This window comes from Lissotriton helveticus, chromosome 2_1 (genome assembly GCF_964261635.1).
Source record: "Lissotriton helveticus chromosome 2_1, aLisHel1.1, whole genome shotgun sequence".
Taxonomy (NCBI): Eukaryota; Metazoa; Chordata; class Amphibia; order Caudata; family Salamandridae; genus Lissotriton; species Lissotriton helveticus.
The window spans coordinates 1,219,926,438-1,219,949,710 of record NC_136059.1 but is presented as its reverse complement, the minus strand read 5'-3'; the positions used below and the strand labels follow the sequence as shown (position 1 = coordinate 1,219,949,710).

The 23,273-nt window shown below is 47.5% G+C and overlaps 1 protein-coding gene across 2 annotated transcripts in view; it reads right to left on the bottom strand.

Moving 5' to 3' along the window:
- Positions 1–7,134: 7,134 nt before the first annotated feature.
- Positions 7,135–23,273, bottom strand: part of PITX2 (paired like homeodomain 2) — a 565,621-nt gene continuing 549,482 nt past the window's right edge. Inside the window, exons 1-3 of one of the 2 annotated variants that reach the window (XM_078676091.1) lie at positions 14,498–15,084; positions 12,264–12,469; positions 7,135–8,549 (exon numbers count right to left, since the gene is read on the bottom strand). In XM_078676091.1, the coding sequence (XP_078532217.1) occupies positions 7,992–8,549; positions 12,264–12,469; positions 14,498–14,699 (966 nt within the window). In that variant the 5' untranslated portion in view covers positions 14,700–15,084 and the 3' untranslated portion in view covers positions 7,135–7,991. Of the gene's footprint in view, positions 8,550–12,263; positions 12,470–14,497; positions 15,085–23,273 lie in introns of those variants that run through there. The other variant, XM_078676090.1, reaches the window with a different exon arrangement.

Here is a 23,273-nt window from a genome sequence, read left to right as displayed (position 1 = left end):
GCAGGTCTGGCGTCTTATTGCATCTGCACCCGAGTATTTCACAGGTCTTTAAAAGATAATTTACTTGATAACAGAGCTTTGTTGTTTTTTCATCCATTCCTAGAGCCCCTGCATCTCCACTCTGCCTATTCCCTAAAGCTGCGAATTACTTTTACTGCCACAGTGTGAGAATGTATTTCCTGAACAGTAACCTTAGGCTTTGTGTTTTTTGCAGTTGTATACAGCTTGAACTCCACCCGAAGGTATTGAGGCACTTTTGCATGAGCACCAGTTACATTTTACAAGGACACAAGTGCTGGAATTATTGCCCCCCCCCCCCCCAGCGAAAATTGGATCTAGTTGGGCCCCTGGTATGAGGGAACATTTCAGGGTTTCTTTATTTTTGGGTGTCCTAAGATATTGGACCATGGGTTTGCTCCCACATGCTCATGTTTCCTTTGATTTACTCGATTCCCAAAATATTATGGGGGTACGGTTCCCAGATTACTCATTGATGGTGCTTTTTTGGTCTTTTTTTCACTGTAGTCTTTGTTTGATAGTGTTGAACCAAGTTGACTAAACAAACCAAATAACAATGACTGAAAAAAGGAACAACAGGACTGGATGCATGTGTTCAGATACCCCGGGCGGTCCTGCATCCCTGAAGGGAAATGCTTAAAAAAATCATTCATGGAGCCTGTGCTCCTCGTTTTTGTCTGGTATGTAATTTACCAATAAACTTCAGTTACAACATATTCAAGAGGGAAACAGGCAAGAGCTGGTGTGAGTTTTAATGGTTGAAGCACCTGATACAGCCAGCTTGTTTAACTGACCTCCCTACATCTCGAATGTATTATGAAAAGTCTTAGCCATATCCTGTGTTTCTTGAAAGCCTCCTTGTCGGAGATCTGTTTTTGACACGTAGCAGGACTGCAGATGCATTCTTTCCTTTATACTTTGCATGTTCGCAGCATCATGTAATGCATGCTAGTCAACTGTAACCTCTGCATTAATTAATGGAATTTGCACGCATCCAGTAGGGTTTTTTCTGAACCATAACGTGATACTATCAAAGGTCATTTGCAAAGCATGCACCACTAGCTGAAAACCCTACAATTTTACATTTTTTGATTGTTTTCTTTGTTTTGGATTTTAGTGCCGGGCTATTTATTTTCATCAAAACATAGGAACGCTTCTTTTTTAGAACTACCTGTTTGATTGCATGGTAAGCCGTCCAGTGTGACCAGCTCCTCACAGGTGGTGGCCTTTTTGGAAATGACTATGTACATTCATGTCATCAGTCCTGATTTCGGCAAGAGACTTTCGATTATTTCACCAAGAAATATATTTAGGTTTCCCTCTCTTAAAAGTTGCTTGAGTCCAATGCAAATTAATGGGGAATCTAATGAATCTTATTTAATAAAGCTCACTGTTTGGTTCCAAATGTTAGCATACATATATAACTATAAATATAGAAAAAATTCCAAGTGGTTTCCTATTTACGTTCTTGCTGTGGAAAATTCGAAGCTCACGAAAGAAAATGGCAATATAAGAAACAAAAGTCGAGAACTCAACGATTTTGCTACTGTTTTGTCTTGGCTTTGCAGTAGAAAGGGTTAACTTACAACAATGAACCACTTGCGCTTCCTACAAGTCACTTTTTGTATACAGAGTGTAATTTCTCTTGGTTGGTACATCCTTAAAAAGAAGGTAAACAAACAAATAGAACCTGCACCCAGACAGGGCCTTCCACATTCATTCAGACCAGGAGTGCAGACTGGACTTCCGGGTCACGGGGCTCAGCGCGCATGCGCAGTAGGGAGCAGGGGGAGCTGCAGGGAGGAATCTGAGCCGCTTGCGGCACCCTCGGACACTCGAGCTCTTGTTTCTTGTTGACTAATCCGGGTCAGAAATGTTAATAAGCAATCGTTCACGCCTTCAATCTCAGCGCCACGTTCGGTGGAGAAAAGGGTTCATTAAACAAGCGGTGTGTGGGCCTGTGGGAGGAGCAGACGAGGGTGGCAGCCCTGGAGAGGTGGGGTGTTCAGATTTCTCGTGGAGAGCACAGAGATCGCTCTTCCTGCTGCCCCTTTAAAAACGAACACTCTGCTGAGAAAAAAAAATCTCGGTGGCATTATCTCAAGGCAACATAATCTAGTATTTGCCATTGGAAACAATCATGTAAAAGCTATTGTTCGTCCATTTCTACTTAAGAGTTTTCCTACCCACTGTTTCAAATACACCACATATGCACGTGTAAATGAAAAACAGTTCTATTCTATTTGAAATATTTTCCCTAAATAAAGTCGTGCGCTTTTCTGTGGGTTCTGGAAAAATGTTGGAAAATTCATTGAAGAATGGAGGGAGACACATATTCCATATGAAGCCCCCATTCTTTCTTGCGACAATATCTTTCGTATTAACTCTCGGAGTTTGTGATGCTTTCTATATTATTTCCCTGCTATTAAAATACGGAATAAACCAAACTAGAGGGATTCTTCGACAAGCATGTGCTCTGAGGCAGACTTCATGTAATGTATGCATGTATAAGTTGTATATAGCTCTGCACGCCAACTAAGCCACTTCAGAGCGCTGAAACAGGCGAGGGGACGCATTTGTCTTTATTTGTGGCCACGAAGTCTAGTAATGGCGGGCAAGACTGCAAGATCCCCCCCCTCCCCCCCTCTCCCACACACACACACACAAACACACCCAATGACGCCTATCAAGGCTTTAATAACGGGTATCTAAATATCTCCGCCATTATGATGTGAAGGCGACATTTCTCAAAAGAAGCGTGTTGGGTTTTTTTCTTCTCTTATTTGGGCACTGCGCCTAATTAAAATGAGGCCACACGCTGCACAAACAGTGTTTCTGAACTGTGCCTCGCTAAATACTGAACAGCATAATCACTGCTTAACATCCACAAATTAACGACTAGCGATTTTTAAACAATTGACAAATGTGAAAAAATGTAGAGTTCTGAATACAAAATAGGTTGACATTCTGCTACGAACATATTTTGGTATTGCGGCCGCAGTTTGTCAGAGGGATATATTGCGATTACAGAACTTTTCGGCACGCAGTTTTTATGAGCAATTGCAAATGTTTAAAACAGTGTACAGCTATGTAAACGTTGCTTGATGTATGCGTGGCTAGATTAGCGTAATATTTACATGCGAGCTGCAATGAAGGATGATATGTGGGGATGAGCTGAAGTTACGTATTTGTCAATGCTTTATTTATCCCAGAGTCTCAGAAAGTTAAATGCACTTTCATGAAATAATGTCTCCTCTTTTGTTGTTTCAAAGCGCCTAGGCCTCAAATGTGACTGGAAAGCTTAAATACCAGTACACGTACAGTACAATGTTTGGTGCGTCTGAATGAGATTAAACCCCCTTACGTTATCGCATTAAGGTACGACTAAGTGCATTAAAGTGTCCAAAGTAATTGTGTGAGCTTTCTGTTTGTTTAATTTTGGACATGCTCAAGTTTTGTTACTCAGGTTTACCTACCATAAGAATAAAAGGAGCCACTTTCAGAGCCTGTTGTGGCCAGCGAACCCTCCTCAGTTGTTGTTCCAAGCTGTTGACTAAACCTATCGTGGCTTCAATTAAAAGTGGGTTTCAAGGGCTTATTCGGGCGCTCTATATCCAATGAGCAAATATGTGCACAAAGTGCCACGCATAAACAAGGCCTATGCCCCCCACACGGTTCCAAATACCCCATTTTCTGACTCAGTTTCTGCACACCCACACTGCCCTTTACGTAAAGAAAAAACATCCAGGCAGCTTACCGTGTGACCCCAAGGCCCAGCCCAAGACGCAGTGAACACCATGGGTGAAAGGAGCCCCGACTTATCTTGGGCCACACCAATGCTTGACAGAGGATTGTGGTCGCAAAGTGCGTGTGAGTTTTTTAAATGCTATACTCAGTGATTTGTTGTCCTTAATAATTGCACTGCTAAATGTGGACTCTCCTATTGGCTATCATGATTGGAACTGTACGTTTTCTGTCCAGCCCATACAGCCCAGTTTTCAGTTCCTTGTACTTTGCCTGTTATAACGCTCGTAAACGTGCACTCGGGACATTTGTTTTGCTACCAATCTCACTGCTGCTGCATGCTGTTGTCTCTCCGCTTGTGCCTATTAATGTGCATTTTCTATCCAGTCCATACAGCTGCCATGACCAGTCTGTTGTTCTTAGCCTTTTGTTTGGTCTTAGCTTCTTTAAAGTAATGCACTCGGGTTGTGTACTATGCTTACTAGTCTTATCTGCATGTTGTAGTCTTTCACGTAGGTATAGAGTGCTTGGGCGTTGCTCCATGAAGTCCATACAGCTGACAGGCCCGTTCGGCTGATTCCTGCCGCCCTTTGCCTGACGTGACGCTTCTCTAAAGTGCTGCTGACTGTTGTAGTCTTTCAGGCTGGTATAGAGTGCTTGGGCGTTGCTCCATCAAGCCCATACATCTGACAGGCCCGTTCGGCTGATTCCTGCCCTTTGCCTGACTGACGCTTCTTTAAAGTGCTGCTGCTGAATGTTGTAGTCTTCTGGCTGGTATAGAGTGCTTGGGCGTTGCTCCATCAAGTCCACACCGCTGCCAGGCCCGGTCTGCTGTTCCCGGCCATATGCCTTCTCGTATGCTTCTTTAAAGTGCCGCATTCGTGTGAAGTCCTGTGCTTGCTGGTCTCTGCTACACGTTGTAGTCTTCTTTCTCATTGGCGTAGAATGCTTGGTTGTCGTTCCATCAAGTCCATACAGCTGCCATGCTCGTTCTACTGTTCCCTGCACTTTGCCTGACCCGACGCTTCTTTAAAGTGCTGCTGCTGCATGTTGTGGTCTTTCACGTCGGTATAGAGTGCTTGGTTGTTGCTCCGTCAAGTCCATACCGATGCCGGGCTGCTGTTCCCTGCACTTTGCCTGATCTGACGATTCTTTAAAGTGCTGCTCCTGGGTAATGTCCTCTGCTTGCCAGTCTCTGGTGCATGCTGGTCGTTATTCCGTCTTGTCGATACTGCTGTCCCCGGCCCGCACTGTGTCCGGTTTGATGCTTTTACTGTGAGCTGTGCAGTCGGTCCTGGGCGGTGATTTTGTGTTGCTCTTTGGGCCAAAGAGTCACAACCCCTGTGCTCTGAGGCACCAAGGGTCCTTATAACCCCGATGCATGTTGTGCTGCTGGGTGTGGTGACGCCCCGCGCCCTGAGATGTGGATTGGGAGCAGACACGAGTGTTTGCTCGCACGGCAGGGAGTGCTCGTGGGTCAGACACCGCCATTATCTCTCTCTTTGATAGGCTCCTGAGAAGGGAGCAGGCACGCGTCAGAACTGGGGGTTTGTTCGACTTAATAACAACCTTCCCACCCTTCGGGTTGCGTGTTTACTTTTCCATTTAACTTTAATGCCCATGAAAGTTTTATCGTTAATAAAAGAGAGGATCAGACAAAGCGAAGGGCGATTTATAGCTGACAGCGAACGTGAAGCCCGAACAGGGTAGGCGTCCAAAGATGGCGATTTAATTTTGAAAAATGAGAAATAAAGATCGCACCGGAAACATCTATTACACGCTCCAGAAAACGGAGGGCTTTTTTGGCAGTGTGTGTTCCTAATGGCAACGCTGAATGGAAATATAGCATTTTTGCATGTATGCGTGTGTGTGAATATATATATATATACACACACAGAAGCACACACACAAAAGGAGAGAAAGCGCCGTGTTATGATAAGATGCGAACATATTTTTGAAGAGCATTGGCCTTTTTCAAAATACAACATCGTTAGATGGGGGGACGCAGAGGGACCCCGACATATATATCTACTCTCTTCCAGTCACAACAGTGAATAGGTTGTAAAATTACTTTGGGAAGCAGATTGCGCCCAGAGAGACAAAGAAATGGAGAGGTGCGTGCACCACGTCACGGAAGAGAAGTTGACCGGGGTACCCACGGGTTCTGTCTGCACCACTCAGAGTAGGTCCCGGGTCCAGTCTGGGCCAGTCTCGAGTCACCTCCCCCCACTGTGATCCCCTGAGACCGATCAGTAGAAATATCTCTACTTTCGGTCATTTGCTTCCAATCCACAAACCTGTCTGACCCCCGCCTCCACCTCGCGCCAGGATACCGACAACAAAGGCAGGGATGGGCGCAAAGCCCCCCTCCAATTCAGCCTCGCCTCCTCCCGGCCGCATGGCGACTAGAGCCTGGCGAAGTTAATGTACAAACAGGATCATAAAGCGCTAAGAGCGGCTCAGCTATCGAGCATCTCCTCCGCGATACACGAGGCGGAACAATCCCGCCGCCACCTTAAAAGAGTCCCTGCATAAAGGAGGGACTTCCAAACCCCAACCCTCCGGCGTGATCCCCTTCTGAATGGAGAGTGGAGGGGTGCAAATGTGCACCGGCCTTCACGGGAGATCGCGACATTATTGCAAGATAGCGCCTTCCATCACAGCGAGCGAATCGCGGCGGACTTTATTGTGCAGTTGGAAGTTGGTTTGGACGGCTCGACCTCTTTTATTCCGTTCCTCCTGGATTTTGAGGACACATCGGGCGTCACTGTTGGAAGACGATGAAAACCACCGCCGCATTTTTTTTATCGCGACTGAATGTTTCTGCACGCCTTAAAAACCACTCTCTGTTCCTTTGTTTGCCAGATGTTCGTTCAGATATTTTATTAAAAGGTGAGCAGGAATTTTCAAAGTGCGATAGCATTAAAAAAAATGTTAGCTATAAGCTTACGATTCCTATCTTATTTGGAAGTTTATCTAGTTGAAATATTCCCTTTGTTCTGTAGTAAGCAGACCGTTGTATTCCTCGTGTTAAACGCTTGCAATGTTTGTCAATGCCCAGCGGGTCAGGCAGTGTTCAGTAGCACAATATTGCTGCCTCGTGGCCTTTCGCTGCCGCGGGAAGTGCACAATTAGGCGGTGCTGTGATCCCGGGTGCACTTTTCTGGTCGGAAAGTGGAAAGTTAGTGGTTTCACAGTGGGGGTCGGTGCCCTATAATAGGTAACACATGGGTAGCTCTAAATAAATAACTTCATCTAATGAGGCTGTCATTAAATAAAAAATAAAAAAGGAGCATGTTCACCGCTTGGCCATTTATCACTGCACAAATTAGTCTGTTTTCGCCTCATAAAAAAAATAAAGAGAGACCAGCGTGTATTCGGTATACTTTACTCCCATGAAATAAAACACATTTTGTTTCCATGTTGCTGAAAAGGTAAACGATAAAATGCATACGGAAATGTTATACACAGGGCATCTTTTACATGGGATATTTTTTTTTCCAGAAACGTTGCATCCAGCAAAGGACCTAACTCTAAAACGGATATTCACACGGTTTTGGTTTTTAGAATAAGATTAATATTATGTTAGAAACGTACAGTGTTGCATTTTCGTATATACACCCGCCTGCTTCTGTCCGAGTGTGGCATGCGTTATCGATCGCAGCCTCCTCAATCGAAAACACTGCGTTAACTCAACTGCCCGCGGCTTCTTATAAAATTATTTCGACATTTCCCCCCCACATATATATATGTACATCATTTCAGTCCTTTTTAATGTCCACAACGCTAAAACGTATAAAATAAACAAGCTTATAGTAACAATGAAAATGCTGCATCCAGTCAAAACAAGTATTTGTACCTGGCGGGGGTACGTTTGTTATTGAAAGTTGGTGGAGACTTTGAAAAAAGCTGGGAGAAGCTTTTAGATGGCGGAGCAAACTTTGGAAAGTCGTCGGTGTCTTTGAAAGTTGGCCACACGTTTAGTTGCCAGGGACCTTGAAAGTTGGCCAGACCTTTGAACAGTTGTCCGGATCACTGAAAGTTGGTAAACCATATGAAATGTTCGTAAACTTTGAAAGGTGGCAGAAACGTGTCGGAGCTCCACTCTGAAAGGCGCAGCCCCCTGGCCGGAGCTTGTGGCTCGCTGTCCCCAGCTCTCCTTTCCCTCTGGGCCCGGTGGCTGCGGGGGGCGCTCAGTCTCTTCTAGGGTCCGGGGCCCAGGGCCAGCCTCACACCGGCCTGTCCACGGCGTACTGGCAGGCGCTGAGGTTGGAGGCCGGGCTCTGCACCCCGCCGTAGCCGAAGCTGGAGTGCTGCTTGGCCTTCAGTCTCAGACTGGCCAGGCTGGAGTTGCACGTGTCCCGGTACACATAGGGGGGCGTGGGGGGCGCGTAGGGGCAGGCCGGGCTGGGCACGCCTGAGTTCAGCGATGGGCTGCTGAGGTTGTTGAGGTTGTTGAGGGAGTTGAGGCCGGAGCCGGGCACCCCGGATCCGGGCACCATGCCCGAGGGCATGCTCATGGACGAGATGGAGCTGGGCGGCGAGAACATGGCCTGCGAGGACAGCGGGCTGACGTTCATGGAGTTGAAGAAAGGGAAGCTCTTGGAGGAGAGCGACGCCGAGGTCAGGCCTTTGGCCGCCCAGTTGTTGTAGGAGTAGCCCGGGTACATGTCGTCGTAGGGCTGCATCAGCCCGTTGAACTGGGGCCCGAAGCCGTTCTTGCACAGCTCGGCCTGCTGGTTCCGCTCTCGCTTCCTCCACTTGGCGCGGCGGTTCTTGAACCAGACCTGTGAGGGCAAAGAGGAGAGATGAGTTGGGACTATGCCAGTGGCGACGAGGCAACAGACATCACGGCAGCACCGGTCCACAACACAGCCGTGCAGAGGTAAATCTCAGTGTATGGACACACTCTCTTTTGGAGATGTGCTTGAAATAAACTCCACCGTGAAAAAATAACACAAAACATGGACGGCAGATAAACACACACACAGGCGCGAGAAGCACATATACCACCAATAAGGTGCTTCAAATAACCTTTTATGTAGCCTCGAAAAGAACACAACACATGAATACCACACACATACGCAGGCGCGAGAAGCACATCTATCACCAACATGGCGAGGCTCTTAAAATAAACATTATTGACCCCTCGAAAATAACAAACACGCAAACTACCGTACACATGCGCGACAAACACATATCACCGATGATGTGCTTCATATAAAGGTTATTGTCCCTCGAAAATAACATAAAACATAGATGCTACCACAAACACATACACAGGCCCGAGAATCATGTATATCATCCATAACATGGTGTTTTGCTTCAAATGGACTTTACTGTCCCATGAAAATAACACAAAAGATGGATACCCCCCCCCCCCCACACACACACACACACACAGACGAGAAACGGAGTTCTTACCGAGAGACAAGATAAACACAAATATATTAAAAAATACTCGGAGGAATATAGTACGCAGCCGCGGGAAAAACACATCACACACACGATACACATTTTATGGCAACCTAACATGCTGCCATATTTAGTTAAAATGTAAACCTTAACATAAATACAACATGCAATATTGAAAATGTAAAACAAACATAGACGACAGTTTACAGAATGGTCGAAAACATATTAGCCACCGTCACAACCACCAACACACAACCTAATAAATCCTCCCAAGTGACACGCTCACATGTGGAAACACATCCACAAACATTCAAGTGCGCATACACGTTAACATACGCATATGTAAATTCCACATAAACACGGAAATCTAATTCACACACACTGGCTGCACATGCGAATATGCAAGTTCGTGTGTAAAACAACACACGCAAATATATTGAGACTCAAAAGGCTGCACCATGAAAAGTGTTTGCGCAATGTGTTTCGTTCTTGTGTAGCAAGGTACGGCCCTGTCGTTTGTTTTCAACCTGTGTCGTAATGCACCTACTACTTTACGGCTGAATTGGAACCTAATCTCTCTGGGAACAGTCGCACTAATGCTGTTTCATGCGCCTGTGGTATCTATAGAATACGGTTAATAAAATGCATGAAACAAAGTTCCTACTGAACCAGTACATTTTTTCAAACACATCCAAGGCTCCTCCTCGTCGCATGTAACGAAAATTCAAGATAATAATACAATATATCGCGCTCTAAACATGCGAGGGTTCCTAGTCAAGCCCTGGACTGGCGTGCAGTGAGCAGCCTGCTGCACAATATTCGGACTTACAGAGCCTCGCAGACTGCTTGCTACACGTTGCATTAGCACACTGGATCTAACATGTGATTTTAAGAAGCTGTGCCCGCCTCCCCATCTCCTGCTCTGCGACCCCCAAAGGCCACCGAAGCTCGCCTCTGAGCCTGCGTGGCCGTCTGTGTTCAGCGCAGAAGTTCCTTTCCCACTAAGCGCTCGCCGGCCCCTCCCTGCAGATAAAGGAACCCGTGCGACTATCTGTCGAGGCTCCCAATACACATCCTGGGCTCTGATCGGCGGCCCCCTGCCAGCAGGCCCGTGCTTTGTGTATTGGAGCCGGGCACGACCCCGCCCTCCTTCGCTTAGACAAACGATGTTGTGCGTTACACAGCACTGCTAACTGCACTATTAGTGCCTCGCAGCAGAAGAAACCCTCACTATGCGCCGAGCGTTGCAGATGTTGTGATCTGTGGCTGGCAGCACGGCTCTAATTACCCTCATTAGGGACGAGATCCCTTTCCACACTACCTCGTTAGAGTCCCTCTGCCAGGACAGATTCGTTTGGTTAGCAAGTGAAACGGGGCACCCGCTCAGAATAGCCCAATACCTGTTTTTATTTTTGCCTTGCTCATATACTGCGTAAAAACTCTGTCTTACAGCGGTGTTAGTTTGCAGAATAGACGATACGCTCATTTCATCCACAGTTTGCCTGGCCTTTATAAACAAGCGCTTCCATTTGCAATGCACCAATATTAAAATGACTCACTCGAGGTTTCCTTTCAGCAATAAGGAAGATCGGCAGCTTTAAAATGAAACAGTTGTTCAAATAAATGTTTGCTTTGATCTGCTCAGATTCGACAAACAATTGTTTTATCCCGTAGGAGTTTAATTATTGCCCATTCTGCAAGGGTGATAGTACACCGAATTGCAATTTTACAGCGTTGCTAGGTTTTATTTAGAAACAATATTTGCGTTTTTAATTTTAAAAAGAACAACCTAGCTTTGTTTTTCTCTACTGCGGTAACCCCACAGACCTCAGAAGGCGCTGGGATGTTATAAATGTTCAACTGACTGCCTTTTATCACCGCTAATATTTGCAGATCATAAAACGGAGCCATTTTTCCAGCAGAGGTCGCATGCCCTTGTCTCCTGTCACAATCGAGTGATTGTGTCCGTCCTCTGCACGGCGGAGGGCGCCTCGCAGCGTCGGGGCCTTCGCTTTATGAAGATTGCTTTGGGGGTCATCTGGTCGCGGCCTTTGTGCCCACTTCACTGCCCGGACGCGTGTTTACTCGCGGACGAGGAGTCAGAGGGAGGGACACGGCCTCTGTGTACACTGTACCCCCCTCTCCCCCCGACTGTGCATGGGTGACACCGGCTGCAAGTCACCGCGGAGGGCATCCCCTTCATGACACTGGGGTACAGGGGTGACGTAGGCCGACCTCTACAACCACGTCTTCTTTATAATGGGTGCGCTGTGGGGTCGCGGGCACCATCCACGCAGAACTGTGCTGCTTCCCTCACAAAAACCCATTCCGACGGCAGCGGGAGAGCAGTGTTTGCACCTCAGATCTACCTGTACTTTGAAACTCGAGGTGACACATTCACAGCATTGGAAGAGAGATAACAATGCGTGACCGGTGCTATGCTGTGCTACTGTGCAGAGGCAACTGTACAGCGCCAGTGTGCAGTGACAGTGTACATTGCAAAGGTGCAATGTTGGTGGCAGCAGAACTGTGCGTTGGCAGTGTGCAATGCCAGTGTACAGTAGGACGATGCAGTGGCCTGGTAGCAGTGTGCATTGGGACTGTGCGGCGACAGTGTGCGGTGGCAGTGTCCAGTGACATTGTGCCGTGGGTGGCGCAGTCGTTCTGTGAAGTGGGAGTGTGCAGGGGGCGGTGCAGTGGCAGTGTGCAGCGAGGCTTTTGAAGGGTGCAGTGGGGCGGTGCAGCATCAGTGTTCAGTGTGTCAGTGCGGTGGAAGTGTGCAGTGTCAATGTGCAGTAGGGCTGTGCGGTGGCATTGTGCATTGACACTGCAATGTCTATGTCTCCGTGCGGCGCGGCGGCAGTGTGTCTGTGCGGTGGAAGTGTGCAGTGACAGTGTACATGAGGGCGGTGCGCTGGCATTGTTCGCTGGCACTGCACTGTCTATGTGCAGTGCGACGGTGCATCGGCAGTGTTCAGCGTGTCAGTGGTGTTAGTGTGCAGTGACAGTGTAGACTAGGGCGGCGCGGTGGCATTGTGCAGTGACACTGTGCACTGGGCACGGATGCTGCCTCGGGAGCCACGTACCCGCACTCTGGCCTCGGTGAGGTTGGTCCACACGGCGATCTCCTCGCGGGTGGACATGTCGGGGTAGCGGTTCCGCTGGAAGGTGGCCTCCAGCTCCTGCAGCTGCTGGCTGGTGAAGTGCGTCCGCTGCCGCCGCTGGCGCTTCTTCTTGGAGGGGTCCTCCGGGCCCGACTCGTCGTTCTTACCCTGCTGCCCCTTGTCTTTGTCTGGAAAAACAATGCAAAGGCAGCGTTAGAGACGCGGGATGCTCCCGTGAAGCGCGACCTGCGAGGAGCTGTGCCATTTGACATCACTACGCATTAAATACTGTTTGTGATGTTGTATAGACATATGTCGTTCAAAATACAACCGATACAATTACACATTGAAAACAGTTTTTTTACTCAAAGATAGTTATCAGAGAAGTATCATTGATATAGTTTGATGGCAAACTGTCTATGTAAACACAGGCCAGGCAATGCAAACTGTGCTTACATTAAGCCCACAAAACAGTATGTCTACACTATACATATATGATGAGTAGCGCACACTGTTTAGGCATAAGTGTGCGTATACAAATCTCTGCTCATGCCAACCTGTTACAAGATGCAGTCTTGCAGTAATGGTTTAGCTAAAGACAGGCAAAGTAACTACACACACATATTTGCATAAATGAGCTACACGCCTATATTTCATCAAAGTATTGATGGTTGTACATTCTTAAAAATAACTATATCTTCATTTGCATGAATACATTACCATCATGAAAAAATGGACCAAACACAAACACACCTCCTCACATATTAGTCAGTATAGATATTAACACGCAAACACACACTCACTTTCTCTCATTCTCTCATCATACACACACACGAATATCTTAAACACACTGACAAATCGAAACCATAATACAAACTTGCATAAGCGCAAACACACAAAAAATGGCAGAATACACTATGCACACGTATTTGGAAAAAATAGCCGAGAGTGTGCATTCGGGAGATTTCAATATGCACATATATTGGAAAGCTCTGTATATTTAATTTGAGGAATTAACTATGATATACAATTGCGTGCTACATTTAGTTTAAAAAGGCCTCTTTTGTGAAATAAACGCATTTATTTGGGGATTGACTACGTCTACGTAGTGTAGTAATCCTTATTTGTATGCGACCTGATGTTAAAGCAAAGTCTTTTAGTTATTTGCAAATATTTCCTTGAAATGAGGAACAAGAGCCTTGTATTTCACTCCCACCGCGTCAAAGGCGCACAACTTGTTTTTGAAACACATATCACCTCATGTCCTACCATCTTGTACAGCGGATTGTGCTTTTGTAATAAATCGATGTATTGCCTTAAAAAAACACATTTAAAATAAGCCTTTGGCGAATATACACGAGCAGTTTATTTTCCCAATGTACCAGAAGCACGCAAATTATTCTAGCCGATTTCTAGTGCTGTTGCAGGGCTCTGAGGGGGAACAGCCCCGAATACACTGGCGACACCATTTCTAAAAGGGAGATAAATCCCCATTTTAATGAGGCAACCCGACCCGCATAATCCTCGCAGGGGAGATTTAAACAGTATGCTTACACTGCAAGGTTTCAGTCCAAATTACCGGACTGCTCCCAGAGAAACAAGGCCCACTTCCTTCTGAAAGTATCTCTTAGTTCGGTAACAATAACATTTGTTATTTACCAAGAGCCTCCCTGGCTGCTTCCATTGTTGTTATTGAAGGTCGCCTACGTTTAACGCAAGAAGGCTGAGAGCGAATTAGAATAAATTGCATGAGAATATATATGTGACTATATATATGACATATATATATATATATATATATATATTATATATATATATATATATATATATATATATATATATATCTTTTACTCCTCGCTATCGCCTCCAATTCGCTTATGGAAAAACGAGCATAGACCCAATTTCTTCGTGCATTCATTTATTTAGCCATTCGCCGCCATTATATATATATATGGTCATTGTACTGTAGGGAGACAGTCGTGGCAGACTCTCTATGGCAAGAGGTCAGTGGCAGCAAATATCATATTCAATAGTATAATATAAACACAGTAAAGCACATCTTGACTGCATGCCAGAGCCTGTTCGGGTCCTTTTCATCCCAGCCCATGCCTGACACCATGCCTGCCCCTCAGCAGGGCTTCACTCCTGCAGGGCTGTGGGATGCACTTGGCACTCCTCGCACCCCACGCAGCCCCCCAGCGTCCCCGGCTGCTTACCTGCCACGGCCTCGGGGCTCGACGTGTCCGAGATGGTGTGCACTTCCAGCCGCTGCTTGGCCAGCGAGGAGGAGGCGGCCATGGAGCTCAGCAGGCTCTGCGCGTGCAGGCGCTGCTGGGAGGAGGATGAGGAGGAGGAGGACCCCTTGCTCCCTGCCAAGGGGTGAGGCTCCAAGTGCAACGAGTTTTTTATAAAGTTCATCGAGGTAGCCGGGCCGGGCTCGCCAACAGAAAACGAAATGCGGAATGTCGAGAGAAACACCGAAAGCAAAGAAAAGATTTAATAAAAAGGAGAGGAGATGGTCCGTGCTTCCTGCACCCGCCTCGGGTGTGCCTGGACTGAGTCCCCTCTGGCGGTCCGGCCAGTGGCAGCAGGATGCAGCAACCCAGCCGGCTGCACTTTATGGAGGGTCCACCCGCCTGCAGGGGCAAGAGACTGGTCCTCGCAATCCCGCCTCTGTGCGCTCCTTCCGGTGCGGGCTGTCACTCTGGCGCGTGCGGACCGGGACGCAGGTGGAGGCGCTCGCGGTGAGTGACCCTGCAGTAGAAGAAGCCGCCCCGTGCTCCTGTCCCAGCGCGCGCACACTGACAGCTGCAGCCTCCCTGACAGCGACACAGGAGGCCAGACCCGGCCTGCGCGTGACGTCGCAAGCTCCGCCCTCGGCTCCTCCTATGGAAACGAGGCGGTAGGAACCGCCGCTCCCAATCAGCTCGCCGGCGGAAGGAAAGCCGCGGTAACGCAGCGCACGCACGGGCGTCGGGGACCGCAGGGGGCGGGGCTAGGATGAGTAGCAGGCTAGGGAGAGGCGAGCCTGGCGGCTCAGTGCGCACTGTGGGCACAGGAGGGCGCGCGGAGGAGCAGACTGGCGCGCGGCTCGGAGTGGCTCATTCAGATGCTCTGCTCTCAGTCAAGCCTCTTTTGTCAGCCTGTTATGTCTACCCGCCTGCCTATCACTCTATCTCCAAGAGATTCAATGTACATTGATGTATCTCTATACCCGTCTGCCTGCCATGTTATTCCATTTATTCTTATCTATCAGTCGGCCTATTAGTGCATATTAAGCTCTTGAGGGTGAGCTGACTGAGACTATTCTTTCAGGTGCCGATAATTAGTGGGGATTTCTTGTCGACATTCAGCCTTTTCATATGGTAACAGATTAGCACATAGTGTATCTCCCCATATAGGAAACAGCTGCGACCAGAAACACACCTCAAATAATGAGGGCCTGTGCAACTCATGCTCCACGTTCTTTTTACAATGAAGGTACATAATCTAGCAAGCTGAGGATTTTAGGTATTCCTTGCGGTTCAACATTGTCGAAAATAATGATATGAATTTTAATGTTATTATTCTTTAGTCACATTGGTAACTTTAACAGTGTGTAAAAACACCTGTACGCTTTCGACCAACAAATGTACCACGCCAAGATTTGCATACGCTGCCCAGAACACTCAGACTTTTGATATATTGCAACATTAGCAAACCAAAAATGTATGGTACCCGAATAAATCAGACCGAAGGAGAAGCACTGCACTCAAAATCATGGAACAAGTACTGTCTTTTGACAGATATGACAGGACTACATTAGCTAAATCATTTATTACACATGGCATATTCAAAGCCATATGGAAAGCATTTCAACAATAATAGCGAAGTGCAGCCCCACTTTCTGAAGCCGGTTCACGTAATCTGCACTGAGCCATCCCTGGAAACTTTGTAAATATGTCGGGAAATCAACAACGTACATGGCTGCGATCAGTTACGTATTTCATTAAAAATCAAGAAAATGGCTGTAAGAAATGCTGCGTTTTCCTGGATTATATGAAGCATACATTCGCTGTAATGCGATTGCTTTTCTACAAGGCTCGACATGAATTTACCGCAAAGATGAAAAATTGAAACTGAAAGTCACACAAGCGTTTCAGAAATGCTTTGATGTAGATTTTTTTTTTTGCGTGTACTTTTCTAATGCCTCTCTCTCACCCTCTTTGGTGTCCCTCTGCTCCACCCCACCTAATCCCCTTGTCTAGTTTTTCCTAGTATCTCTCCTCTTCCTTTAAGGCTCGATCGCTCCTGAAATCTTTCATATCTACCCCACTCTATCAAAAACTTCCTGTTTATCCCTAAATTATTATTTTTCCAGTTTCTTTGTTTTCTACAGTGACTTTGTAACTCAAAGTCGCCCAACCCTACTTTCCAGTATTAATTATCTATCTATCTATCTATCTATCTATCTATCTATCTATCTATCTATCTATCTATCTATCTATCTATCTATCTATCTGTCTGTCTGTCTGTCTGTCTGTCTGTCTGTCTGTCTGTCTGTCTGTCTGTCTGTCTGTCTGTCTGTCTGTCTGTCTGTCTGTCTGTCTGTCTGTCTGTCTATCTATATCTGTTTATCCCCATTCTGACCGTCCAACTCGCTCTCGACCTCACTCCGTCTCGCAAACGCATTCTCCCTCCCTCCACCTTCCAGTTTCCAGCCCCCCTTCCCCCAGTGATCTCCCTTCCCCTGTCAGTGTATTTGCCGTAAAGTCAGTGCCCCCCTTTCCTTCCTATTCCCCCCCCCCTCTCTCCCCGAGCGCCTCTTCAACCTCTCCTGTGGCAGATCCCCCAAAGTTGTGAGCCAGGTCTCTCTGACTGTCACCGCTTCTGTCTGCCTTCCAGTGCCTCATGGTCACTCGCTCTGTCACTGTCTACCCGGCTCTCCCTGTCAGGGACCCACGGCGGCTCACTCTGTCTCCCATCCATACGTCTCATGTGTCCCTCTCGCTCCTTCGTGTGTATCCCCCGTGCTCCCTCTCCGTTGCTATCTTCTGCTCTTTTCTTCTTCCTTGTTCCCCCCCCCTCCCATCCTTCCGTTGCGGGTCCCATCTGCTCTCCCACTTTCCTTTGTGGGCTCCCGTCTGCTCTCTTTCTCTTTCCATTGCCCTAACATCTTTGCTGCCTTCCTTTCCATTTCTGCTTCCCCTCTCTACTCTTTTTTTTTTGCGGCGCCTTTTTCCTCAATCTACCCCTTCTACCTTCTCCCTCTCTATTTTCTGCTCCTGCTTTTACTTCATCATTCCCCTTCTCCCCCTCCACCTCTCCCCCTCCCATTCTCTGTCTCTCACCGATCTGCCCCTTTCCCTTGCTCTTTATTCCTTGCTCGTGTGCCCTCCCTTGTCCCGATGGTGCACCTTCTGTTCTCCTGAAATTCCAGCGTCTCTCTCTTTTATGTGTGCCCCATTTAATCCTTCTCGCGGTCTCACTCTTTTTATCCCTCTCTCTATTTACTCCTCTCCTCTCTCTCTCCTCTCGCTCTCTCTCTCTCTCTTTTAACCCTCCCCTTCTCGGTCTCTCTCCCTCTTTTTATCCATCTCACACTCTTTATGCCTGTCCTCTCTCGCTTTATCACTTTCCTCTCTCTTTATCCCTCTCTCTCTGTCTCTTTTTACCCACCTCTTTATCCCTCTCCTCTCTCTCTGTGACTCTTTGAATCCCTCTCACTGTCTTCTTCTTTTTATCCCTCTCTCTCTATTTATTCCTCTCTCCTCTCTCTCTCTGTTTATCCCTCTCCTCTCTCTATCCCTCTCCTTTCTCTTTGTCTCTTTTTATCCCTCTCTCTCTATGTATTCCTCTTCTCTCTCTCTTTTTATCCCTCTCGCTTTCTCCCTCAGTTGTCACTCCCACCCTCTTTATTCCCCTCCTCTCTCGCTTTATCGCTTTCCTCTCTCTGTATCCCCCTCTCTCTCTGTCTCTTTTTACCCCCCCCCCCCACTTATCCCTCTACTCTATCTGTGACTCTTTTTATCCCTCTCTCTCTATGTATTCCTCTTCTCTCCCTCTTTTTCTCCCTCTCTCTGTATTTATGCATCTCCTCTCTCTCTGTCTCTTTGTATCTCTCTCGCGCGCTCTCTCTATTCCGTCCTCTCTGTCTTTCTCCCTCTCCCCCTTCGCTCTCTGCATAGCCCTCCGTCGCTGCAGCCTCTCCTCTCGTTCTCACCCCCGTACCCCGAGCCCAGCCCCGGCGATAAAGGCGATGTGAGGTCCGAGTGCACCCGTGAGGTGTCTGGGACAACACTCGCCCGAAGTGCCGCGTCGGGGACTTACTCGCTTTATTTTAAGACCTGCGGAACATTGTATCCCTAACAACAGGACATTTATAGGAAGGTTTGCAGCAGGTTGATATTATTTCCAAGACAACGCTCATCTTTACTTCCCAGAAGAATATGTTTTCTAATGTGCAATTGACTGAATTTGCCAATGAAGCGAGAGTGCATTACAGGGCGCGAGAGGGGCTAGTCTGGACGGGGGTGCTCAGTGGCCCCCTTTTACTGCTGAATTTTGAGTCATGAGTTATGTATAGGGGCCTCCTTGCAAGTCCAGATCAAGCGCCATCTTCACACAGCTGTGAAAAATGTCACTTTGCCTTTCCACATCCATCATGAAAAATAAAACGTTTTTGGGCGAACAGCTACGCACCTGCTCGCGGGATCGGTTTGCGAGATCTAACTTGCTGCTCCATCACAGAGGTCACGGTCACGGTAGCAGCATGTGTGATACATGCTGCGCCCGTGACCTCTGTAGCGCCTAAGCGTTCATTCATTCACACCAGGCGCTCAGTCCGCCGCTCGGGAGCGCCTTTATCCCCCGGGGTTAGCGGGGAATCTCCCCTCGGACCCGGCGTCCAATCCGCACGGGTCTCGTTCATGCACTCGTCCGCCCCCTAATCGGATAATTCTCTCATTTGCTTAAGTCTTTCGGAGTGGGGGTTAGCGGCTTCTCGGCGCATTATTTATCCAATCAGCTCCTCCTCCCCATTCCGCGCATCATAAAGTTTCTGCTTAAAGTAACCGGGCGGGTGACCCATTTAACCAGGTGTGTGGATATATCCCAGCAGCGCTCGGCACTACCCGCTTCTCTTGGGCCTGCATTCCTTCCTCAGAGGCACCTGCTCGCTCCTTATTTATTTATTTATTTATTTATTTATTTTTAATAAAGGATCTGTGTGTTATGAGAGTCGGGTCTTTGGAGTGTTTGAAGCAGAAATGAATCCTCTTCGGCGCCGCTTATTACAGCACTCAAATGTCCAATTCTATATTCGCCAAACGTATAATCACCGACAGCCATTAAAAGCTGCCCGAGTCCTGGACAGGGAGGAGTCCGGATCCGCTGCAGGCCGGGCAGGACGGAAGATGCCCCAAGCTCTCCCTTTCGCCTCATGGGCACCGAGGCCCGCGACCGCAGCTGGCACTGTTTCAAAGGTAAATACGCCTCTGTACCCTCAGCTCGTGAGGCAAAGAGAGAGGGGGTAGAGCAGAGGCACAACAGAGAAGCGGAAAGGAGGCTTGCACATTTTCAAGCGCTTAAAACAATTTTGGAATGCACTGGGCGCTAATTATGCAGCCGAATAGAAAAAAGGCTTGTTGCCAGAGTTTACTTTGCGGATAAGAATTGTCGGGGGACATTTGCACCGCACTCTAGGGCTCTATAACATTATGCACTTTCCAGGCGGTGGTGCATTCGGTGCACACGGGACAGTTCCCGACAAACACAAATATGGGTATATGAATTACTTCTCCGCTAGACAGGGCGCGAGCTGCTCGAAAGGGCCTTAAATGTTCAGTTTGCATATGTAAATAAGGTACTTGCGGCGCAGGACACAGAAAACCCTTGATCTTTCCAGGACCTCCCTGTGAATCTTGGAGACGCCATTAAAAGACGCACACGGAGGGCTTTATGAGGGCGAATCCTGCACTTCTTCCAACTTTTATATTATACACGAGAAATAAAGATCTGCGCCTGTTATATGTGCAGCCCAGCGAGAAGGCACTAGGCAGTGGGTGGATTGGAAAAATAGAACCTGCTTGTTGCTGAGAAGTGCCGGTGCTCTCCAATTAAACGTATTACGTCTCTCTTAGGAAGTGCAGTTACTCTCCGTCTCAAAATGAAAAAGTGCCGGTACTCAGTACCGGCCCATTTAAAGCATTGATTATAGTTTTAACATCCCCGCAGCCAATAAACTGATTCGCACAACGTGTAAATGAACCGCGAAGTGAGCTTGCTCTGTCTGACATTAGATGCAGTACAGTTAAAAAAGTGTTTACATTTGTTAGATAGAAATATATTCTTTTGTCAAAAGTCATTTCAGTTTGCTTGCAGGAAAGTGAGGCATATTTGGCATCTGCCATTCAGCGAAACAAAGTCATCATTCTTTATACAGCATGAAAAGCCAGAGCGCGGTTTCGAAATTCGAGTAAATATGCGCGACAGCGCCCATTGCCTGGTCCCGAACGTTTGGGATAAAGCCGTGTTGGATGGAACAAAATAAACACCAATAATGAGATTAGGGTGCGGGGGAAGTCAGGAAATTTGGGCCGCGCTCTTAATTGTTTCCCGTTTGCAGCCGTGATTTATTCATTTATTTATTTAACAGAGACCCTTTTATGCCTCTCCCTTAAACACTGTCTTACTGTGTATCTTCAGCTTCCATTCTTATAAACATCCCCTATCTGCCTCGCGGATGGGTCATTCTTCCATCCAACCATCCACACTCTCTCTCTTTCTTTCTTTCTTTCTTTCTTTCTTTCTTTCTTTCTTTCTTTCTTTCTTTCTTTCTTTCTTTCTTTCTTTCTTTTTCGGACCCAGACTCGCTTGTACCTGTACGATAATAGCATGCAGCGAAAAACTGCCGTTCATTGTCTGTCCTTGATTTTGGAGGATTGGGATAAATGTCTTTTGGAAAGCTCCTCCTTCAACTACTAGAAACTGAGATACCAGACAAAATCCTAACTTCGGAAGGCAGTAGAAAAGCCGCGGTGTATCAAACAGCGAGGCAAGAAATCATGCACAAAAAACACTTCAAGAGTGCAAAGCAGCTGAAAAGTGCAAACGTGCGAGCTGCAGCACTTTTTATGTAAACGTATAATCTACCCTCCTCGCGGACCACCCGTGAGATCGATTTATGCCGAGTGCTGGAGGCCTTGGCCCACCCTGCGCCTTCCACCTCCACCTGCCGCCACACACGCGACCTCCAGACACCCCCTCACCCGCTCCACCCTCGGCCTTTTCGCCTCAGCTCACCGTTTCTCTTAAAAGAAAGGGCAGTCGTGACAACTTGTGATAAGAGTCAGGCTGTAGTTGAGGTAGCCGCTTTCTTGCGCGCCCTTCCTTCAAGCACAACATTTTGCAGACAGACACATTTTTTTCATTCACGCCACAGATCTCCTTTCTGCATAACCCCTTACTGTATTGAAACCACCAAAGCGGCCTGAAGCCCTCAATTCCGTGGTGCTCACAGAAGATAGCGCTAGCGCGGGTGAAATAGCGCTTGGACGCTTTAATAGTGCTTCAAATGGGCTGGTACTGTCGGGTACGGAGTACCGGCCCTGCTTTATTTTGAGGAGGAGATTACTGGCACTTCTCAATAGAAATGCAATACCTTTAATTGGAGGGTACCGGCACTTCTCAGAAACAAGCCTACAGAGTACCTACACTTCTAGTTTTCAATTTCAAGCACTGCGCTTAAATATTTCCTGTTTACATCACACATGGCGCGTGCACTCGTATTTCCTCTGTTTACCTCCGGTATTCATCCCTTATATGCGTTCTGTGCATGAATTATGAAACCACCTCAGTGCAAGGGATGTTTGAGGCGCGTTTTGGGACATGCAAACCGAGGGCGAGCAGTGGCTGGTCCAATCTGTGTGAAAGCATCGGTGCTTCGCACCTGGCGTGGAAAAGCCGACATCAATATGTGTTGGTGCGAAGCAAGTGACAGCTGCGAGGACGCGCCGCAGAGTGCATGGAGTCACTCGAGCAGGCCTGGCTTGAGCTGTGCAGGGCTAACCTGGCCCCAGCCCCCCTGCTCTCCTGCTGGGCTCAGGGCCGCCCATCCTTTCTTTTGTCCTTTTTGTCGGGGAGCCAACACTCATCTGCATATGATTGGTCTCTGTCTGTTGTGGCACAGACTGAGCTAAAATGCTGGCATGGAATGAGGCCAGAGTTTTTTTTAGCGATTGGTTTTGATTAATCTGTGCGTTCACGCCACAACTTTTTGGACTAAGGTGAGTCCTTTCAGTTGGAGAGGTATGGCCAGATGTGCCCTGGGACTCAGGCTGAACCCCACTGATGAGGCCCATCAAGGCCAAAATTGGTTGTGCTCCTGAACAGAAGGTACTTTTGGTAAGGCCTTCTCCTTTTGTTGCTGCGCTGTCTCTTTTGGGTCAGACGAGACTGATTTGCATAAGGAAACAAGGGAGCGTGGTCAGTGTGTAGGAAGCCACATATATTTTATTGGCCAACCAAACCCATCTGTTAGGCTCACATGAAGGAGGTTTGGAGAAGTCACCCTTCCAGCTAGCTCCTCAGGACTTGGTGAGGAGTTGGGTATGAAGTCAATTATAACTGTGGAAAAGGGATGTCATGAAACGGAATGTAAAAAATGTCGGACAGCCTGCTATGCTGTAATGGCAGTTCGGGATTTCATGTCAGAACCCTGGCTTGTGCGCATGCGCAGCTCTCTGCCTGAATGGCAATACATATTGGCTGTAAGTGCTCCATTTTGGTCAAGGTGTAATGTGAATGGACTGGGGTCATGTGACCTCCATTAGCAGCTGGCTGGATGGGGGCAGTGGTGGAGTTCCTCGCCCCGTCAATGCACTTCTAGTCGCATGCTCCCATGCGCCTTAGCATACCTCACTTTACATTAAGCACGTCATAAAATTATAAGGGAAACTAACTGTGCTTATAGAGGCGCTATTAGTCTGAGTGCAGAGGCGTTTGTTGCCCAAT